Source organism: Tinamus guttatus, unplaced genomic scaffold (genome assembly GCF_059628265.1).
Source record: "Tinamus guttatus ecotype Peru unplaced genomic scaffold, ASM5962826v1 Tinamus_guttatus_pri_ptg000459l, whole genome shotgun sequence".
NCBI lineage: Eukaryota > Metazoa > Chordata > Aves > Tinamiformes > Tinamidae > Tinamus > Tinamus guttatus.
Window position 1 is genome coordinate 4683342 of NW_028288993.1, and position 18826 is coordinate 4702167.

At 40.0% G+C, this 18826-nt stretch overlaps 1 protein-coding gene across 1 annotated transcript; it reads right to left on the bottom strand.

Moving 5' to 3' along the window:
• Positions 1-211: 211 nt before the first annotated feature.
• On the bottom strand, positions 212-13491 carry CRKL (CRK like proto-oncogene, adaptor protein). The gene is made up of 3 exons (XM_010217399.2): positions 13109-13491; positions 9619-10078; positions 212-984 (listed from the first exon to the last, which is right to left on the bottom strand). The coding sequence occupies exons 1-3, from the start codon at positions 13420-13422 to the stop codon at positions 850-852; spliced, it is 909 nt and encodes a 302-aa protein (XP_010215701.2). The 5' UTR covers positions 13423-13491; the 3' UTR covers positions 212-849.
• Positions 13492-18826: the final 5335 nt, after the last annotated feature.

An 18826-nucleotide genomic window follows, 5' to 3' on the forward strand; every position in this document is an offset into this window, starting at 1 on the left:
TGAGCAACAGCTTAGTGATGAGCAGTTCTAGTTTAGTAAAACTATGCTTCAGCATTGCAGAAGAGCTGTGAGTAGACTAAGCCTAAGTGTTTCCCTTTAAAGCTCATTTTATACAGTTAGTGCTTGCAAAGTCAACAGAAATGCTTTAAGTATATCCAAAACAGGTTACGCGTATCGGCCCCTCCTAAGCTTCTTTATAAATAATTGCCTCAGCTTCAATGCAGCTCAATCAATGGTTATTTGCATTTAACACACACTGTTTCAGGAAGGTCAACAACAAGCTTGAGAGTTATCACAAAGGAGCAGCTTCTAATACAACTGCTTAGCATACATAAGCTTTGATTATTGTCCTTTAAAGAAACCATTATCTTGAATATACTATCTTAGGACAGTTTCTCTTAAAACTAAGTCGTCTTCAGTCCTTAAATTGCATTTTTGTTGTTGCTTTTTGTTGGACAGTAATGCACAAGTTCTATGTTTGATCTAGGATTAGGGCTCTTCTTACCAAGTAGGCCAAAACAAGTCCATGGAAGTCTCAACAGGAAAGGGTTTCTTTTTTCCCCCCCATACTTGTCTCCTATATATATGTAGGGTTCAGTCTTCTCCAGCTTAAGGCCTGATATAGTTCTAAAAGTGAAATTATCATCTGGATGATGCAACTATGGTATGAGGGTCAGGCAGTGACTTCAGTTGTAACGTATTTCAAATGTATATTAAAAGAACTGTCAAACTGCAGCAAGCTGGAAAATGGGCAATGCTAGCAATGTGCCATTAAGTCATCATCCCACCTCAAACAACGCTAACGATAGCCAGGAAAATGAAGCAGCAGCGTGAACCAGGCAAAGGGAATCATTCATTCTCATCCGGGTTTTGAGGGTCGATTATTTTGACGTGTGTGAACGGGAACAGCCCTTTTCGACCGTTGACTTCTCCTTCCCACTGACCATTTATGTTCATCCTTGTAACCTTCACAATATCTCCGACCTGCGTAAGTTTAAAAAAAAAGAAAAAATTATATGTGGAAATATTATCTGACCCTTGATATACAAATCAAGCAGAACAACAAACATGACTCTATTAAAGGACAGAGAAAAAGGGGAGGGGAAAAAAAAAACCCTTTGGTACAAGTTTCAAAGGGATAAGTTATTTTCACAAAATTCTGTTGTTCTACCTGCATTTGTTCTTCAAAAAGAAATTCTTGAACACATTTATATTCACACAAATTATGGATCTATACCTTTTCCAATAGCATAGGGTGCAAATTTGTGCAGATGTCTAGGTTAGTATAAACTGACACCACTAAAGGTACTGTCAATAACAAGATGCAATATCCACTCAAAGAAAACAGTACTCACTTGTTTTAGCATTAGTGACCCAATTTAAGAGATTTTTTTTTTTTCAGAGAAATTTTTATGGCACTTCTTAGTACTGTTTAAGAAGCTTCTGTAGCTATCTAAAATGATACACTTCCTAAGCCAGCATGAACTATTTTGAACAATTTTTATTAAAAAATAGCTATTAAGATTTTAGTTTTATTTGTGGTTTTCACCTCTGCTTTCTGTAGGAGAATTTGGATCAATTATGGGACAGGCCCTTCCTACCATAGCTAGATATTTTCCTATTTGTGCTGAAAGGTGAGAAATTCTTAATTATGACAAAGCAAAAATGTTTGTCCATATGGTAAGAAGTTATATTTTTCCATTATTCAATGCCTGCTTTTGTTTATCTTTTTATTCAGACTAGAGCAACTCATGAAGCAGAATATCCAATGTAATGAGTAGTGTTTAAAGTTAGCTAAATAGTCCACTTCTCTCTTAGATATTCCTACTACTTGAATGCTTCAGAATAGCTGAACATGTGGTCTGTTGCAGCAGCTCTCAAACTCTCCACCTCCCTTCCTGTTTACTTAATTGCTTCTATGTGGTAACTACAGTAAATACTAGAAAAGCAACATTGGCAACTAATGACCCATTTCTTCACAAAAGGAAGCACCGACCTGTGACCAGCAGTCAAAAGTTCATGGGTTTCTGCCCAAGCTAGGTCCAAATTCAAGTTTCCAAGTATTTTGTAGAATCAGGTTTTGACAGCATGCCTACAAAAAGGCCTTCACTTTGGTCAGGGTCCTAGACTGTACTTGTCTTTTTAGATGAGGCCTGGGTATTTTGTGTTAAAGAATAAAACCAAACTGAGGCCAAACTATTTTGCAGAAGGCATGTCGCTAGATGGTTTGAAGCCTATTTAAATTAGTCACCATTATTTAAATAGATATGTTTTTGAAAATCACTCAGGGAAAAAAAATCTTAAGTGAAATTGAAGATGCTGGAATAAATGAACTCCTAGGCAGTCACTCATCATGCTGACTTTTCCTAGATAAATCTAACACATTAAACTCCTTTCAGAAATTTAAGCTTTATGCTCTATATCATAATGGAATTAAACACCTAAACAAAATGTGTTCCCCCCCCGCCCCCCTGCTAATGTTTTGTTCCTCTTACAGAAATACAAAATTGTCACATTTAGAACACTTATAATGCTTTAGTGTGTATTTGTTAAAAAGCACAACCTATTAGACTATGAACAAAATGGAAAGGTTAAGCAAAGCTTTAGTAACAAGGCTCAAACAGGCACACAGGAACTTAACAAATGTCACTCTAGGAAAAGGCTAACATCTATAAATACTCACTGCTAGATTTAAATAAACCTTGAAGACTGATCCAAGTTGAGGGAGCAGTTTATGCTACATGGGATCAAAAACAGTTTCGTACTCTGAGAGCTTGATAATTCTGCTCATGTTGTAGAGATCAATCTGCTATTATTTTTTTTTCCTAAGTTCCAGAAAGTTATCCTTCACTTTGATTCTAAATGACTTCCACAACTTGAATAGTTTTGGAAGTCTTTTTTCTCTGGAAGAAAAATATTTACAATGGAAGTCTAGCATCCTGCAATAAACTCTCATGCAGGTGAGCAATGCAAAATGTTCTCTACAGTGTGAGGCAGGCGAAGCTGATAAGTCAGTAAGTCAGTACTTGCCATTAAGGAGTGCTAGGTGAGACAAGATGTTCAAAAAACTTTCATATGATGGACAGCATTGGAAGAGTAAATTGACTTGAAATAACTCAGCATACTGTTTGTGTGTGAGGTTTTTTTTTTTTTTTTTTTTTTTTTTTTTTTTTGATCTTGTCTGGTTGGTTTTAAGTGAAAGGTTTTGAGCATCCTCTGTGCTAGGCTTCCCCCCCCCGCCCCTCCTTTTCTTTAAAGAAAAAAGAAGAAAAAAAAAAAAAAAAAAGGGCAGTTGCCTTGAGGGGACTCAGTGAAGCAGAATGTTGAAACAAGATTATGGGAAGGAACCTTGATGTCATGACAGAGTAAATCTTACATCTCATCTTAAAGATGTGTATTTTGTCAGTGTCTTAAAAGAATCCAAGTGCCTTCCCCCTGCTTTTATGCACTAGTGAAAAGCAGTACCTGATAAATCCTTCCTAAAGCCTCTACAATTTTGTCAGTCTGAGCTGTAATTTCCCCTTAAAAACTAGCACTTTTTTTTGAGAACACTTTAAGGCAGTCAGAAGGATTGTCTTATGATTAGGCACAGGACACAGTCAGAAGACCTGATTCTGCTCTCATCTCTGCCACAGGCTTCCTGTATGACTCTGGACAGCTCATGGTTCTTATCTCTAAATTAGCATGATATTTCCTTAGTCTCAGCATCTCTTGGATAAGTTAATTCACTTGTAAAGCATGCCATGCTAGCATCACTGGATAGAAGTATGAAGTGTTGAAATGAGTAATCCTTCTGAAATGCAGCTATTTGGCTCCACCCAAATGATAACATCAAAATGTATATTTAGATAGCACCCTCTCATAATGTCCCTGTTGCAGCATGAATTCAAAAACCCTGGGGAAATACAAGCTGTGGAACATGCCAATAGAAAAGGTTACTTCATTCACTCTAGACTCTTCCATACCTTTCTTTTAGCTGAAGCTGATTTGTACATTGTGAAGAGAGTGTGCTGTCAGCCACAGCAAATCAAGCCTACTTGAATTTTATGGATATTCCAACAACAATTGCATGTTATGCTGTAATGTTGATTAAGTTCTCAAGCAAGTTCAAGGAGATAAAAATGCATAGGACTCTAAATCATTCCTCTAGCCCACCAGGCCAAGAGCTATGGAAATCATATTGCTGTATAGAATTTGTTAAGAGTTGAACCTCAGTCCTTCCTTCTGGCTAGTGTCACAATTAACTTTCTTTGGCAGTAGTACTAAAAAATAAACAAGTTATCTGTTCAAATCAGCTGCCTGTTCTTGTGGAGAATAAAGTACAGCTGGGTTCAACAGTAAAACTACTGGAAATTAAATGGTCCCAAACAGATAAAAGGTCGAGTCAAACAAAAGAATGTAGGAGAGCTCAGTTGTACAGAAAACATGACAAAATGACATTTTGAAGTAGCAGGTGTTCAGCTGTTGGCAAATTCAAAAATATGAAAAGACTGATAAAACAGTTTTGCTCAGCTTTATTATCCCTCCATTTTGATGCTGTGAGCCAGAATAATGGCTTGATTCCCAAACCTCAGGATCAAGCCCTTCAGACCAAGGGGAAAAAACTTTCAACCATTCTTTAACACTAAGGCAGGTAGAAGAACAGCACAAGAGCACTAAAGACCCAATTAATCCAGCTCATTCAAAAATGGCTAAAAACAATCTAGGTTTGCAGTTCAAGTACAGCTAGGACAACTGCCAAAATTGGGGTTGCAGCACCACGGAAACAGTACTGCTTTTTGTTAGATTATGGTAGCCTGTCTCCTCCTGCTAACCATGCTGTGAGGATTGCAGGGAATTCACAACACTGACAAATTAACACAGACAATTGTTCTTGAGCTCCACTAAATCTTTGCAGCATGGGATCTTGTCAAGGTTATCCATACTGTGTATAAAGAAAGAATGACTAATTTGAGGTGACAAATACTTGGAACTTGATGTCTGGACTAAGTTGCTTGTTATGACATGGATTTCTTGCAACTTTAGTAAGCCCTAGTGCTTCAATTTCTTAGGAAAGCAAACTGTGCAAACGGAATTGAGGGTGAATATGTACTAAATTGTGAGGAACTAAGTGTCATCATGATGGGAACTATAAATAACTTAAGCTGACCAGGAAAGGAAATGGCAAGAAGATTAAGATCACACAGAAGTCTCCAGAGGAACTGTCTGTGTTTAATAAGGGAGCATACTGAGAAACTGGTGCACATTAGAGCAAGGATACAGGAATCCTGCTGTCAGCTTTGCTTTCAATTCAGTAATTACCAGATCTAGAACTCCATTACCAACACTGCCAGCTATACAAGCACAGGGTCTAGATTTTAGGTAAAACATTCATCATATAGTTCTACTACAGTTTAATGTTTAACACAGCAATGCTACATTTCCTTGGTTTAAGAAAAGTGCAATGTTATTTGTCTAGTGAAAAAGTAGCCTAATTTCTTAACAGATTTCTGCCCCAGCACACTTTGTCCTACTTGTCTTGACTTTCTTTTGAAAAGAAAGTTAATTGCAACCTAATTGCAACATGCTCAAGAGAAATAGTCAGTTATATAATTATGGTGAATGGATATTTATTTTGCCAAAACTTTTCAGTGACACAATGATGCCAAAACTTTTCAGTGACACAATGAATCCATACTAGCAAACAAATACAAGTTAATATTTAATACAATATGCATAAATAAACTAGTACTATAATGCTGGTAGTCTTGAAAGAGCCATTATCATCTTGCTATAAAAATGATGCTCTCAATAAAAAGTCTTAAGATTGTTTAAATGGAATTTTAGTTTTCCTAATAGAAATTCTGTCATGTTAAGTCTGGAGAAGGATTCCAGCACTACTACTGCATTTAAAATGGCCTGTTCTGCTGCTGTTACAGTACTTGCAGTATATGTAAGAACCATTATTTAAACACGTAGCAGGTAAAAACCTAGGCTGCTGCTGCACCGTTCTCCTGTCTTCTGGTTCCTTAAACTAACTTACTTTATTTTGAATTTGTTGTTCCATGTCCTGAATCTAAACTTTAAAAAATGAGTTTATTCACTCATCAGAATTAGAGAATTATTAAACAGAAAATTCCAAGTAGATTTCACTTTGTAGCATAGCAACAGTGACAAGGAATCTTGGCTCTTAAAATTCATCACTTTCTTAGGTATCCTCTATAACCTTTGAATGTAGGATTGCTAGCTCTCCCAAAGAGAAGGATCAAAACTGCAGAACACAACCCTAACACAACCCTGCAATGTAGAGTCCCAATAAATACAGGACATTGTATTCCTGTCTTTTATATTCCTTCTTCTACTGGACCAAAAAGGAAGGAAGGGAGCTTTTAGCCTTTTAGCTAGAAGCAAATGACTGAAGCAGAAGGGAGGGGAAGAAAAAAAAAAAAAGAATTTTTTTTGTCCAGTATCTTTGAAAGTACTGCATGTTAGTAATAATGTTTAGCTAAGTTGCAATGTAAAACTCCAAAATTTAATCCAATTAATAAAAATTGAACTGGCAAGGTAACTTTGTCAGTTGACAAGAAGAGTATGCAAATCTTAATACAATTAACTTATCACAGGCTTTATTTAATTATTCACTAGTGCAGGGAGATCCTATATGGCAGTTGTTATACATGTAAATATGGGTAAATCACTAAAATTATGTACTTCGATATGGTAGCTATTTAAAATCTAGATTTTTATCCTATGAACAGGTTGCTTTATAAATTCCCTAATTTGGAGAATAAACATACAGCATCTAACGCAGTAGCACCCAATGAACGTCTAGACTTTAATTACTTCAGTAAAATAACTATGAATGCTGAACAATTTTAGTCCAATAAAGTCCGAAGTGTAATAGATGTCAGATCATCCGACAATTCTTGTATCCTTACAGGAAAACTACACTCACATATTTTGTCCTTAAACTGTCACTTTTTAAATGCTATTTCAAAAGTAAACATTCAGTAATCATTCAACCACACAAATCTTAACAGTTTTCCTACTCCCTTTTGACAAAGCTATGTGTTTTCACATAAAAAGCTTCTTTTATGATAACTGAATTACACTTTCCAGCCTCCTCCGTAAGATGTTATGAATCTTTATTTTTCTTAAATAATTGTGTGATAGAAAAAAAAGGACTTGCAAGCAAATAGTATGTCCCATTCTCAAGCTGAACCCTGGAGAATAACATTTTTCCACTTAAAAGGATGTCTAGCAGATTACTGTGCAATAGACTTATTTATTCCAGATGATATTCTAAGTACTGTTTGTGTGCTGACCTCATAAAGATAAAGCCAGTGAACAAATATTTTGCTTTCATAGTTTTATCAGTTTAAGTGAGGTTACAGTCAATAAATGTGTAATTAGATTATACCACTAGTTTTCCATCAGTAGTGGCTAAACTGTGATTTAGAGTACACCTGTACTAATGAAGAGTACTGTGAAATTTGATTATTTTGAAAACACCATTAGCTTTCTTCCCCAAACATTCCCACAGCTTGTTGTCTTCTTGCCAATACCTGCTTTCAGTGCTCTTACAAAAAATAGACTAGAAAGTTAAGTCAACTGTGCTATTTTCAAGAATGCTGATCTGTGACCTGAAATGGCTCAGGCTTAGTGACATGCAGAGCTGTGACACAGTTGGGATTAATAGATCACCAGGGCCCAAGAAGCGTTAGGCAAGCAAATTAAGATCATGAAAAGAGGATGAGGTTCTTCAAGAGTAGCAGAGATGACAAAGGCAAAAAAATGTTACTATAATGAGATTGCTAAAGTTCTCTATGCATGGATGAATATGGAGAAGCTGTAACCAACCATCTATTAAAAAGTAGCTCTGTTCCCTGAAGCTTCTGAAGCCTTTTAAGAAGCTGCAGCATGACCCAGGTAAATCTGTGAAGAAAACGGACTACATGGAGTGGTGGGAGATGAAAAGTCATGGGGCAAAAAGCAATGAAAAATTCCGTGGAGGGGAAGAAAACAATTTCTTAGACAATTTCAGCAATTTAAACTTGCCAACAATTCAAGTCTACGTGATGTTGGTCACAGTTAATCCAAAAAGCATAGGAGAGTACCTAAAATGACAGTTAACTACATAACTAATTAGTAAGCCAGAAAAATTCAGCTTGTGAAGAGTCACCCCTCCAAGTGGCCTGCTACTGTGCAGCAAAGCAAATTTCTTAAAGTATTCCATGATATGTTAATACCACAACAAAATCAAACACTTACGTTTTCAGAGGTATGAATAGTTTTGGCAGGAATCTTCTCTACAGTGCATTTGGCACTGAATTTACCCTATGATGACTCTTCACACCCTGTTCACAAGTAACAGACTGCAAGCTTTCCTAAGACCTAAGAATAATCTTGTGATGTGTTTTTTAACTTTTAACATCATAAGAGTAATCGGCTATAGAGGTTTTATAAATAGGGGAGTGAGGGTAATTCTTATAAATAACTGCATGTTCATATGGCTGTTCAAGCTCTAGACAAAAATATTACCTATAGATAAGAGTTTTAACTTGCAAACTAGCTGAGCAAAAGCAGCAGGAAAAGTTCAAGAGTGTTTTTTTTTTTTTTTTTTTTAAACTGTTACTTTAAAAGCACTTTCACTTTACTTATTAAAATACCATCTAGCATCTTTGTTTCCTTGTGTTTGCTGCTTGAAGTTTTCTATCACATTTGGATTTCATCTGTGAGAATGATAGCCAATAGGACTGTATCAGGTGAGATGCTTTCTGAAATATGGCTTAATCAGCCTTGGGTATAATCAAAGAATTGAAATAGTCTCAATGTTCTAGATGTTGCTGAAAACAGTTTTTAATATCAGTTTAACTAGAATTATTATAAATTCTTAACTACTTAAAAATAAGCTTTAATGCATCCCTAAAAAAGAAAAAGGTGTTTCCAAGTACAGGAAGTTATTAAAGCCTCAACACAAAGGCTACACTGCAGCCATTCATCTTAACAATAACAACAAAAAAAGCTAATTTAGTTCTTAATGTTTCTCAAATTCCACTTTTGAAAGCCAAAGTAAATGGGAGTACTCCAGTAACATTTTTTAATCCCCACTTGTTTATATTTGACATGTCCAGATTTCAGCTCTTGTCACCAGACACTTAGGTTGTACTTCATACTCCACCTGAGGATCAAGAAAAAGACAGTACATCTTCCAGCGATCCTTACCTTTTTCTGAAGGATGCTGCTGCCAGTTTTCAACCTGGAATACTGCAACTATTAACATCCTTTCTTTCCCCAAGATTAGGGACAGAAGCAGAGTCATCCTTTCACTAGCACTTACTTCTCCCCCAGCTCCTTAAGGTGTGTGTGTGTATATATAAATTCTACTCACTATCCCTACAGCATATTTACATCGTTCAACAGGCAAGAAAATAGGATGAATTAAGTACAGATTCTGAAGTAGCTTAGACCCCTTTCTAAAGGGAGGTGTTATAGATGAAGCATTTTTTGGTTGATCTTTACTCAGAAGGTAATAGAATAACTTAGTCCCTTAGCATAAATACAGACTCCATATGTAGTCATCTGTGCCAAGCCAGTAACAATTACTTTAATTTCTCAGACTTAGAAGACAGAACTTACCTCTAGAGCAAGCGCAGTCTTGTCATAAGCACAGGGTACTCTTTTTTGGATAGCTTTGGCATAGACTGGTCCATTCTGTGTTGATGGCAGAGGATTGATCACTGCTCCAGGTGTACTGGATACTGTGGGAAGGGGACTTGCGGTCTGAGGCTGAGCATAAGCATGGGCAGGTTCTGGAATACCATAACTGTTGGAATTCCTGTTTCCATGCTTCCCAAGAGAAGATCTGACTAGCTTTTCTACATAAGGAACAGGAATCATTCCAATCCGACCATCCTTGTTTCTGGCACTCCACCACTGTTCTTCAGGCTTCTCCACGATTACCAGTATCTCACCCTTTTTAAATGGAAGATCCTCAGCATCATTCCCAAGAAAGTCATACAGAGTCCGAACATACTCCACATTTTCTTCTGCAGCAGATAGAGTAGAAGCAGTAGATCCTATAGATGGACTTGGATACCTGAGTTTAAAAGAAAATTTGGTATTATCAATAGCTACTGTTTTATATTTCCACTAACTACCCATTTGTAGCAGAATACCCAGTGATCCCAGGGCCATAAAATGAGGATTGCTGATAATCACTTATACAGGAAATAAGTGAAAGAGACTTGAGTGACCTTTAGAGGAGAGAGACACTTAGAGAGCTAAATAGCTCTTTTATGTGTGTGTGGTGTTTAAAAAAAAAAAAAAAAAAAAAACTCAGTATCCACTTCTCCTATGAATTCATTAACTAAGTGACAGACTTGAAGGAATATAGTGGAAAAAGGAGTAAAAGCTAGAGGAGAGTATGATAAAGTATTAGTTAATGTTTTCCAAAACTTAGATGTCTGGTGTTGCCTCTGATACTGTAAGTAGTTCCCTACCTTTGGGGGTGGGGAACACCACAGTTTACATGCAGGATTTTGTGGCCAACTTGCTTTCTGAAGGGGTTGTTATATTTGAACAGAAAGAGACTCCTCTAAATTTATGTATGTAAATACGCAGTAACCTAAAAGTAACATCTTCCTAGCAAATGCAACACACAATATTGCACCCACTGCTAGGAAGAGAGTAAAAAGTTAAAAATCCAGAAAATCCTTTGCTTTATTCAGCTCAACACAGCCTTTACTTTATTAACATTGCTTATCACTTTGCCCTTGATTTGCCTAGTACTGTCACTTCACTATGAGAATACAAGATTGCTACATGAATAGCAGTAGCTTCAATACATGAAACTATTTTGACCTTTTCACTATAATTTTTATAGTTATCTTCAAAATATTTCTGCTTTGTCCCATATAAGCTTATCTTATTTACAACAGCAAGCATTGCAAGGCTGCAGTTGGCCTAATTCAAATTTCTTCTGCTAGCTTCCAGTATATTTTGCAGATAAATGTCCATCACTTAAATATATTCCAGAAACCTTAACCAGGAGTATAATTTGCTGCTTCAAGGTATCCTGCAGAAGTCAAAGAAGGGTGAGGGAGGGAAGGGAACTTGAGAGCAGTCACTCAGCACAAGCAAGAGCTGAGGCACATCTGCAATGATGGTCAAAACTCACTATTGCTGCTGAACAGAAACCCTGTGTTGTTCACAACTGTTTTGTAAGCATAAAATACCTCCTGCAGCTAAAATTGCTATAAACTTGTTAAATCCATCATGAGAATTACCCCTTCATACTGTTTTTCATGGTATCAAAAAACAGCCTTCAAAAAGGCAAGTACCTGAAAAAAAAACTCTTTTTAAAAAGCAAATACTTATACAAAAAAAAAAAAGGCAATAACAGTTCTGAAGCACATACCTGCACCTCTTAGGCTTACTTCGTTACCTTAAAAAACATGCAACAAAATCAGGAAATGCTACCCCTAGTTCTTCTGTAAGCCGGAAGTGCCTTTTAAGCAGAATGTTAAACCATGTCAATGGTTCTTCTGATAGCATTATTTTTTTCTTTATACTCTTTGAACAAAAGTGTCAAATCAATCCCCCTGTTTAAAAAGGTTGTCAGTCCAGAGTAGACAAATTTCCAAATCTGTCTGTGTATGCTGGGAAAACCATCAATTCCTGCACGCAATCAGAAGCTTGAAATGATGTAGTTCTGAAATGTTCGTAATAGGATTGACACAAGTGTTTAAATGGGAAGTGACCCAGTTGGGTTTAGATAAGTGACATCAAGCTTAAGTGGGTTGTGAAAGCAAAAAAAATTATTGGCATACATGACTATGAACAGGTTCTTATTTTCAGAAAAGCAAAGCCATAGTCAGACAAGAGTTGAGATAAGCACAAGGATTGCTTCAATGTAGGTTTTTTACGTAGGTTTCTTCCTTCCAACCATCCACAAGTTTAAACATGCATGTAATACTAGGCAGCTCCATTATGTATCCTTGTAACTGTGAAAGATAGTGAATTCTTCCCTTATCCATTTTGCTAGCTGAAGTGCAATGCTGCAGACTTTGTAACAGCTCTAAGACTTCTAGAAACAAATATCTTGTCAAATCCCTTGCATCACTTGACAGTTTTGCCAAAAAAAGAGAATTTTGACCATTTGAGTTCTGGAATTTGACAAATCTTGTCAAATTGCCAACTTCCCACATTCATGACTGTTCATTAAGTTACGTTTAAAAAAATCTTAAATTATGATTAAAAAGCTGAGCCATTTTTTATTTTTCCCTGCTTAAGAGATTGGTTAATCTGCAAATGATAGGAACATCTTAAAGTGCAGAATTTTTAGCAGGTAACTAATTTTGTTTTGTATGCAGGTATTTATCTAGCTTTTATTTTCAATGCATTATGTATAGGAAGTTGAAAAGCTTTAAAATAAGATGCTGAGAAAGGTTTTATAAAAACCAGAAGTAAAAAAAAAAAAAAAAGGGGGGGGGCTTATCAATAAATCTAAAATAGTTTAGTGATGGAAGCAGCAGGTATGTCCCGTGCTGGGAACAAAGAATCAGCTCATAGCTATGTCATATTTTCCCATTCTCCTAGAATAGCATTTCTTGGTGTAGCATATGCAGATACAGACCCGCTACTGTAGTGAGATAATTATTAACATTTTCCATTCTTTGTGGGGGGAGCGAAGTTGAAGTCTGGGAAACGCTGTCCTAGTATGCATGAGAACTAACTGAACAGGGTGGCGTGGTCTAGGAGCGCAAAGGCCTGCTCTGTTCTGACCCGTGTGGTCACAGCCAGCCCCAAGGCCGTACCCCAGCGCTGTGTGCAAGAGCTTTCAGCAGGGTCCTGGACCTGCCTAGGAAGAGAAGGACAACGGCAAGAGGAGGCTGATACAAAGCCAGGCCACACCCACGGCAAGAGAAACTGTGTGTGGTAGCAGTGGGTAGCGATGTTCACAGTGCCTTAGCGCCTGCAGGCTCATGCCTTAGGGGTGTGTGTTTGTGTAGGTGGTCTACACCTGGAAGAGCATCGTGTGTTCATGCAGATGTAGACACCTGGAAGTGCAACTCGCACAGGTCAGGGAAAGGCAGAGGGCCAAGGGCCAGGCGGGCGCGGGACTCACCTGGGTGCCGGCTCGATGAGGGTGGTGGTGTCCAGGTAGTGGATCTTGTAGAACTCGAGCAGCGCTGGCAGGTGCTCGAACTCTTGGTCACCGATCTTGAAGCGGCGGTTGGGCAGGGAGTTGATGATGTAGTGGGAGACGCGCGAGTTCTCGGACACGGAGAGCACGTAGTCGCCCGGGCAGGTGGATGAGTCCCGCACTAGAAACATGCCGTGACGCTGCCCCTGCAGTCGCGTCTGCGCCTCTGCCCGCGACACCGGCCCCACGTACCAGCTCGAGCGGTCCGAGGAGTCGAAGCGGGCGGCGGAGGACATGGCTCCGGGGGGCGTAGCGGGGAGAGCCCCAAGGCCTCCAGGCGCGGGAAGGTGGCGGGAAGGCCCAGCCGGGGAGGCGCTGCGGGCGAGGAGGAGGCGGCCGCTGCTCACGGGAGGCAGCGGGGAGCCCGGCGCGGGCAGGCCAGGCCAGGCGCGGCGGCGGCGGCCCCGCGTCTCCCTCAGCGGCGGGGCGTGCGGGGCATCCTTCCCGCACGGCTCGCAGGCCTGCGGCGGGGCCGGCTGGGCGGGCGGCGGCGGGAGGGCGCCGGCAGGGAAGGAGGCAGGGAGGGAAGGAAGGAACGGGGGCGGCGGCGGCGGCTCCTGCTTTCTCCTGCCGGTTCCCTCCCCTCGCGGAGCGCAGCACCAAAATGGCGGCGGCGCCGGGCGGCAGCGGCTTCTCCGGCGACACCGCCCCGCGCACGCGCGCGGCGCCCGCCGCGGGGGGGACGGGGCGGCCGCGGGGGCTGAGGCGGCTCCTCGCTCCGCTTCTCTGCTCCCCTCCGCTCCCTTCCCGCGGCCCTGACTCCGGCCGCCCCGTGACGGGGTCGGGGTCGTGCGGAGCCGTTGGGCGCGTGGCCCGTTGGGCGGGGGACGGGGCAGCCCCTGGCGGCCTCGGCCCCGCGCCATGTCCGAGGGGGAGCCGCCATGAGCCTCCTTGTCTGGCCCTGGCCCCCCTCAGCGCCTGCCCTTGTGTGCGGCTTGGCTCTGTCCCCACTGCCATCCCCTCAGCGCCGGGCGTCTTGTCCCGTGCTTGCTGTGGGTGGCCTCGCCAAGGGGCCGTTGTTCTAGTGATGGATTTTGGGGAGGACAAAGGGGACGCTCATGATAATCTGGTCCAGGTGGCCCTGTGGGGAGTGCGGGGATGGCTTCACCCCCTGCACCCCTATGGGACCCGGGCAACAGCGACGAAAGCCCTTGGGTGACAGCGCAGGAGGGGAAGGCAGCCTTGCAGCAGCCAAGAGGAAGGAAGCTCCGGAAGGGCCTCGGCGAGGGCTGCGCGAGCAGTTGGCGTTGAGAGGCCGCCGGGCGCGCTGGGAGGGCGAGCAGGAGCCTTGGCAGCGGCGCCTACGTGATCTGGCGTGAATTCACGAGGGCTGGTGGCAGTGACCAGCGTATCCCGCTGCGCAGGGCGAGGGCACGAGGAAAGGAAAGGCACTGAAGAGGCCTAGTTCCCCAGACGTGCCACAGACCTTTACAAACATTATGATTTTAGCGCAATCCCATGACTTTGTGTCCTCAATTTTGCTTAGGGGTCTGGCAGTGTGAAATCAAGCAGCATTTCAGAAAGTAAATAACATTTCAAATGAAGAAATGGCTTTAGGGTGACTATTCTGAAGTTCCCACCTGGACCTGATGTGCCATCTTTGTCCAGTTTTATTGGGTTTTCCTTCATTTTCTGTCCTTCCTGGAAGCTCACTTCCAGGACAGTCTTTTTTTCTCCCTGCATTGGCCGCTAGTGCCAGCTGAAGTGTGTGGATCAAGAAGCACAGCATGTATCTCTGTGGGCATTTATCACATCTCAACCTAAAATAGAAGACTCACCTACTCAGGCTATAGTTTAAAGAAAATAATTCAGGAAAATCTTATCACTAATGTGAAAGGATTTTAAAGTATTTTCAGGTATCACCCTACCAGCTGCTCAAATACAGCTATCTTCCAGGTGGGAAGTAAAAGCTGTTTAACCATGTACCAGCAGTGCTGGCAAAACTGAGCAGACCCAAGGTGAAGGCACATCTGAAGCTCTACATCGGTACAAATATATTCTTCTTCTCCAGGGAGACTTACAGTTTACTTCCTATCAGTCAGAGCCCATCTTAAACACATATAGACAGGCTACAAAAAATAATGAAGGTGGTTACGTGTTATTCTATCATGCAAATAGGATTGGATCATTTTCTTTATGGCCACAGCTAAAATGTAGAGATCGGAAGATAGTACTTCAATTTGCAAAAACATGCCAAGAAATGTTTAAAAATAATTATAAAAAGCCACAAGTTAGCAGCAGAATCAGTGGAAAAAATACTTCTCATCCAAAGAAGATTCTAAAATACAGCAAAATTTTCAATTTGGTAGTAACCATCACAATTACCTGTTATGACCTCCTGCAGCCCTGTAAGGTTGTGTCCACCCTTCAAGTAATTTCTGCTTCAGTTTCAGCCACTGTAATTGAAGCAGACCAAGTAAAGGATCCCATCATTAGGATAAAGTGACTTGTTCAAGATCATTAATATCACTGGATAAGAGTGGCGTCAGCTTCCTAGACCACAAGCAATGATCGTAGATGTGTTACATCCCTGCAACTAGTGTTTGTCTAGGAAGAGTGGAGAAATGTGTGGATTTTTAGGGCTGTTTAATGGAACCCATTTACCTTCTTATTACATATGGATAGGTTTTGGTCTTTGTCTCTACACTGGCATCTTCCACCCTCTTAGAGCATGGCTGAATAGTTGCTGCAGCACAACTGAGATCTTTTAAAGTGCATCAGCTGCTGACAAAAAAACTCAGTTGGCAGAATATTCCCTTGAGAAGGTTCCTGTCCCTCTTTCCCCAAGCCCAGCTGCTGCTTCCTCCTTTCGCCAGAAGCTTCTGCCCCCATCAGTTGAAATGAATGCCAAATAAATTGAACATGTGGCTGGGGTCTAAGGAAGGAGGAGAAAACCTCTCTCAAGGGTATATAGAATAAGACTCCTTATTTGTTTCAGATCCAGTACAGGTTGGGCTTCCACTGCAAGATTAACAACCCTGATCTAAAACAAGAGGAAATGGGAAAGGATATGGTGGATTTGGAAGTAGGTGGCTGGAAAAGAAATACAGTAGTGAAAGCAATTATGAAACAAAAACTGAAGCAATGACAATTACTTCTGCAAATAGAGAAGCTTGAAATAGTTCAGGATACAAGTCCACTAATTACAAGTCTAGCTAATAAGCCCACAGAGCTTTACATTTGTGCTGGCAGGAAATAGGAAGATAAATCATCAAGAAACTTAGTTATTATTCTTCTGGACTTTCTAATGTATCAGCAGTTTGAGTGTTTGCATTTTTGATCACTTAGTTCTGAAAGAATTGTGTGGCTGTTCTCTTGCAGACCACAAATAATTTAAAGCTTTCTTAATTCATTCTCCATCTGTCTTCAATGTCTTATGCTCTACTACTGCGTTAGAGGACTCAGTGTTCAAAAAAAAAAGGGGGGGGGAAAAAGGAATGCTTCTTACTGTAAGAGACAAGACTGGCATATTTAGGTGACAGAGGTTTTTTTTTTTTTTAAAAAAAAAAGAAGAATCAGCCTAAAATCCATGTGAGTGCAGCTTAAAATAACACATTTCACTAGGCTTGTGAAGGCAAGGCTCCTGAAGCATCATCCTTGGTCTATAAAAACATCAATAGTAATCGTGGCTTGGCATAGCAACATGTAGGCTCTCCTGTAGTTTCTTTCTCTGTGTAACTGCAATAAATAAGAACAAGGAAGTTCTTTACAGCTGTCAATTTGAATAAAAGTGCCAATTCTAGAACAAAACAATTTTATTATGGTTTAGCCTATGCATTAGCCTAAAAAATGAAGTACTGCTAAATGATTAGATTGGTGTGAGCTAAACTTTGTTAGCGTCTTTTGTTTTCTACCTAAACAAAATGTGTGCAGGTAAAGTAGTAGGTACTATAACTTTGGACAGGCACATTATACCCCAAATAAAATCAAATTCTTGGGGCAAAGTTTTATTTTTGCCAAATCAAAATGCATAATATCTGCTCTTACGTTCAGTTGATGAAATTTAGCTGTATTTTATCAGTAAATGAAAAAAGAATAGAAAAAAAAAGTTTAACACTTCTGTCGAAGAAATAATGCTTTAAGAAAAAGGGAATTTCCTTGTATTGATTTGCTTTGCACAGTATCAAGCTACAACATTTAATAAAAAACGCAGTCACAAAATTGCATATACTGACTACTGAATAGGAAAACTGAAGATCAAATATCTGCAATTAGTATTCAAATACTGAAGGAGTGATAGGAAAAGGCTGGAAAAAATGAAAACATGAGTTATCACAAGATATTTCCTCAGCTTAGTAATTACTCACAAATATCTTCTCCCATTTCATCCAAAAATTAACCTATCATCTTGGTTATTTGTAATAGTTTATAATACCCTCTAGTGGTTTATATAGGAAAAGGAAACAGAAGCCAGACAAAGAATCATTACATTTTTGTTACTGTGAAGGAGTCTAGAAAGCATTTTCGTTTGTAGGGCATCCCTGCTCTTTCTAAAACTACTAGTTAAAATGTAAAATGCACTGCAAGAGATAGAGTTAGACTTCAGCTAGATTTCTGGTTTGGTTAGAATAGTTGGTGTAGAATATAACCTGCGCCACTGAAAGTCTCCCGCTTTGCAGCCAAAGCAAATTGCACACGAAGCCTGCAAACAGTGAGTCTAGCGATGGTCACGTCAGAGAGATTTCCACTGACATTTGAGCTATGTTTAATTCCTTCATATTAAGAACACAGTCTATGTGCAGTTCAGTTTGTCATCAGAAAGGACCTCCTTGAAGAAGCTTACATACCGGGTTTCTGCATTTACCGGGTATTTGCTTTATTTGCCAATTGGCAGTGATTCAGAGATGGAGGTGAAAACTAACAGTGCTGGAGGAAAAAAAATCAAAGAACTCCCTCTTATCAAGGAAAAGCTGTTGAGTTTATTAAAAGAATTGCAGAAATCCTCCTGAATCTTTTCCAGAAGGACAGTCCACTCATTTAGAGCCAGCTGGGTCTACCTTGAAATCATCTTTGTTTCCATAAGCAACATTTCCCAAAGTGGTTTTATATCTAGGAACTTCTTCTATTTCTCTATAGTGGCAGGTCAATGTGCGCAGCCTCTTTGCCGCAGTGTGATGATAATTAACTATAGTGCATCATTCTGATTATCACTTTGTTTTCACCCTTTTACTGAAGCCTCATTATTGCTGTAAGATTTAATGAGAGCTATAGCTATTCTGTCATGATTTTCTGATGGCACTGATTACTTTCTGCCTATCCAAGAGGAAGGATCCCCTACTGTTCAGATGTCACATTGGTTCAGATTGAAATCAGCTTCTAAACTAACGCCAAGCAAGATGGGAGTCAGCAGCCAATTATTTTAATGAAGAAAGGCTTTACTGTGCAGTGTCATTCTGAGCTGTAGTGGCACAGTGTTATTTTCCTGTTTTCCTGTACAGTGTTTTAGCTAGCACAGGGTCTTGGTTCACTGTAATCTTTGCCATCGCTAGTTATCTCCTCGTTCCTTTTTTTTTTTTTTTCCTTTTTTTATGCTGTGGTAAACCAATTTGTGCTCTCTTTATGCCTTTCTAAAGTACAAACTATTAAAAAAAATCGGGTCATTTCACAAGCTGGTATAACTTCACTGATATTAATGTAGTA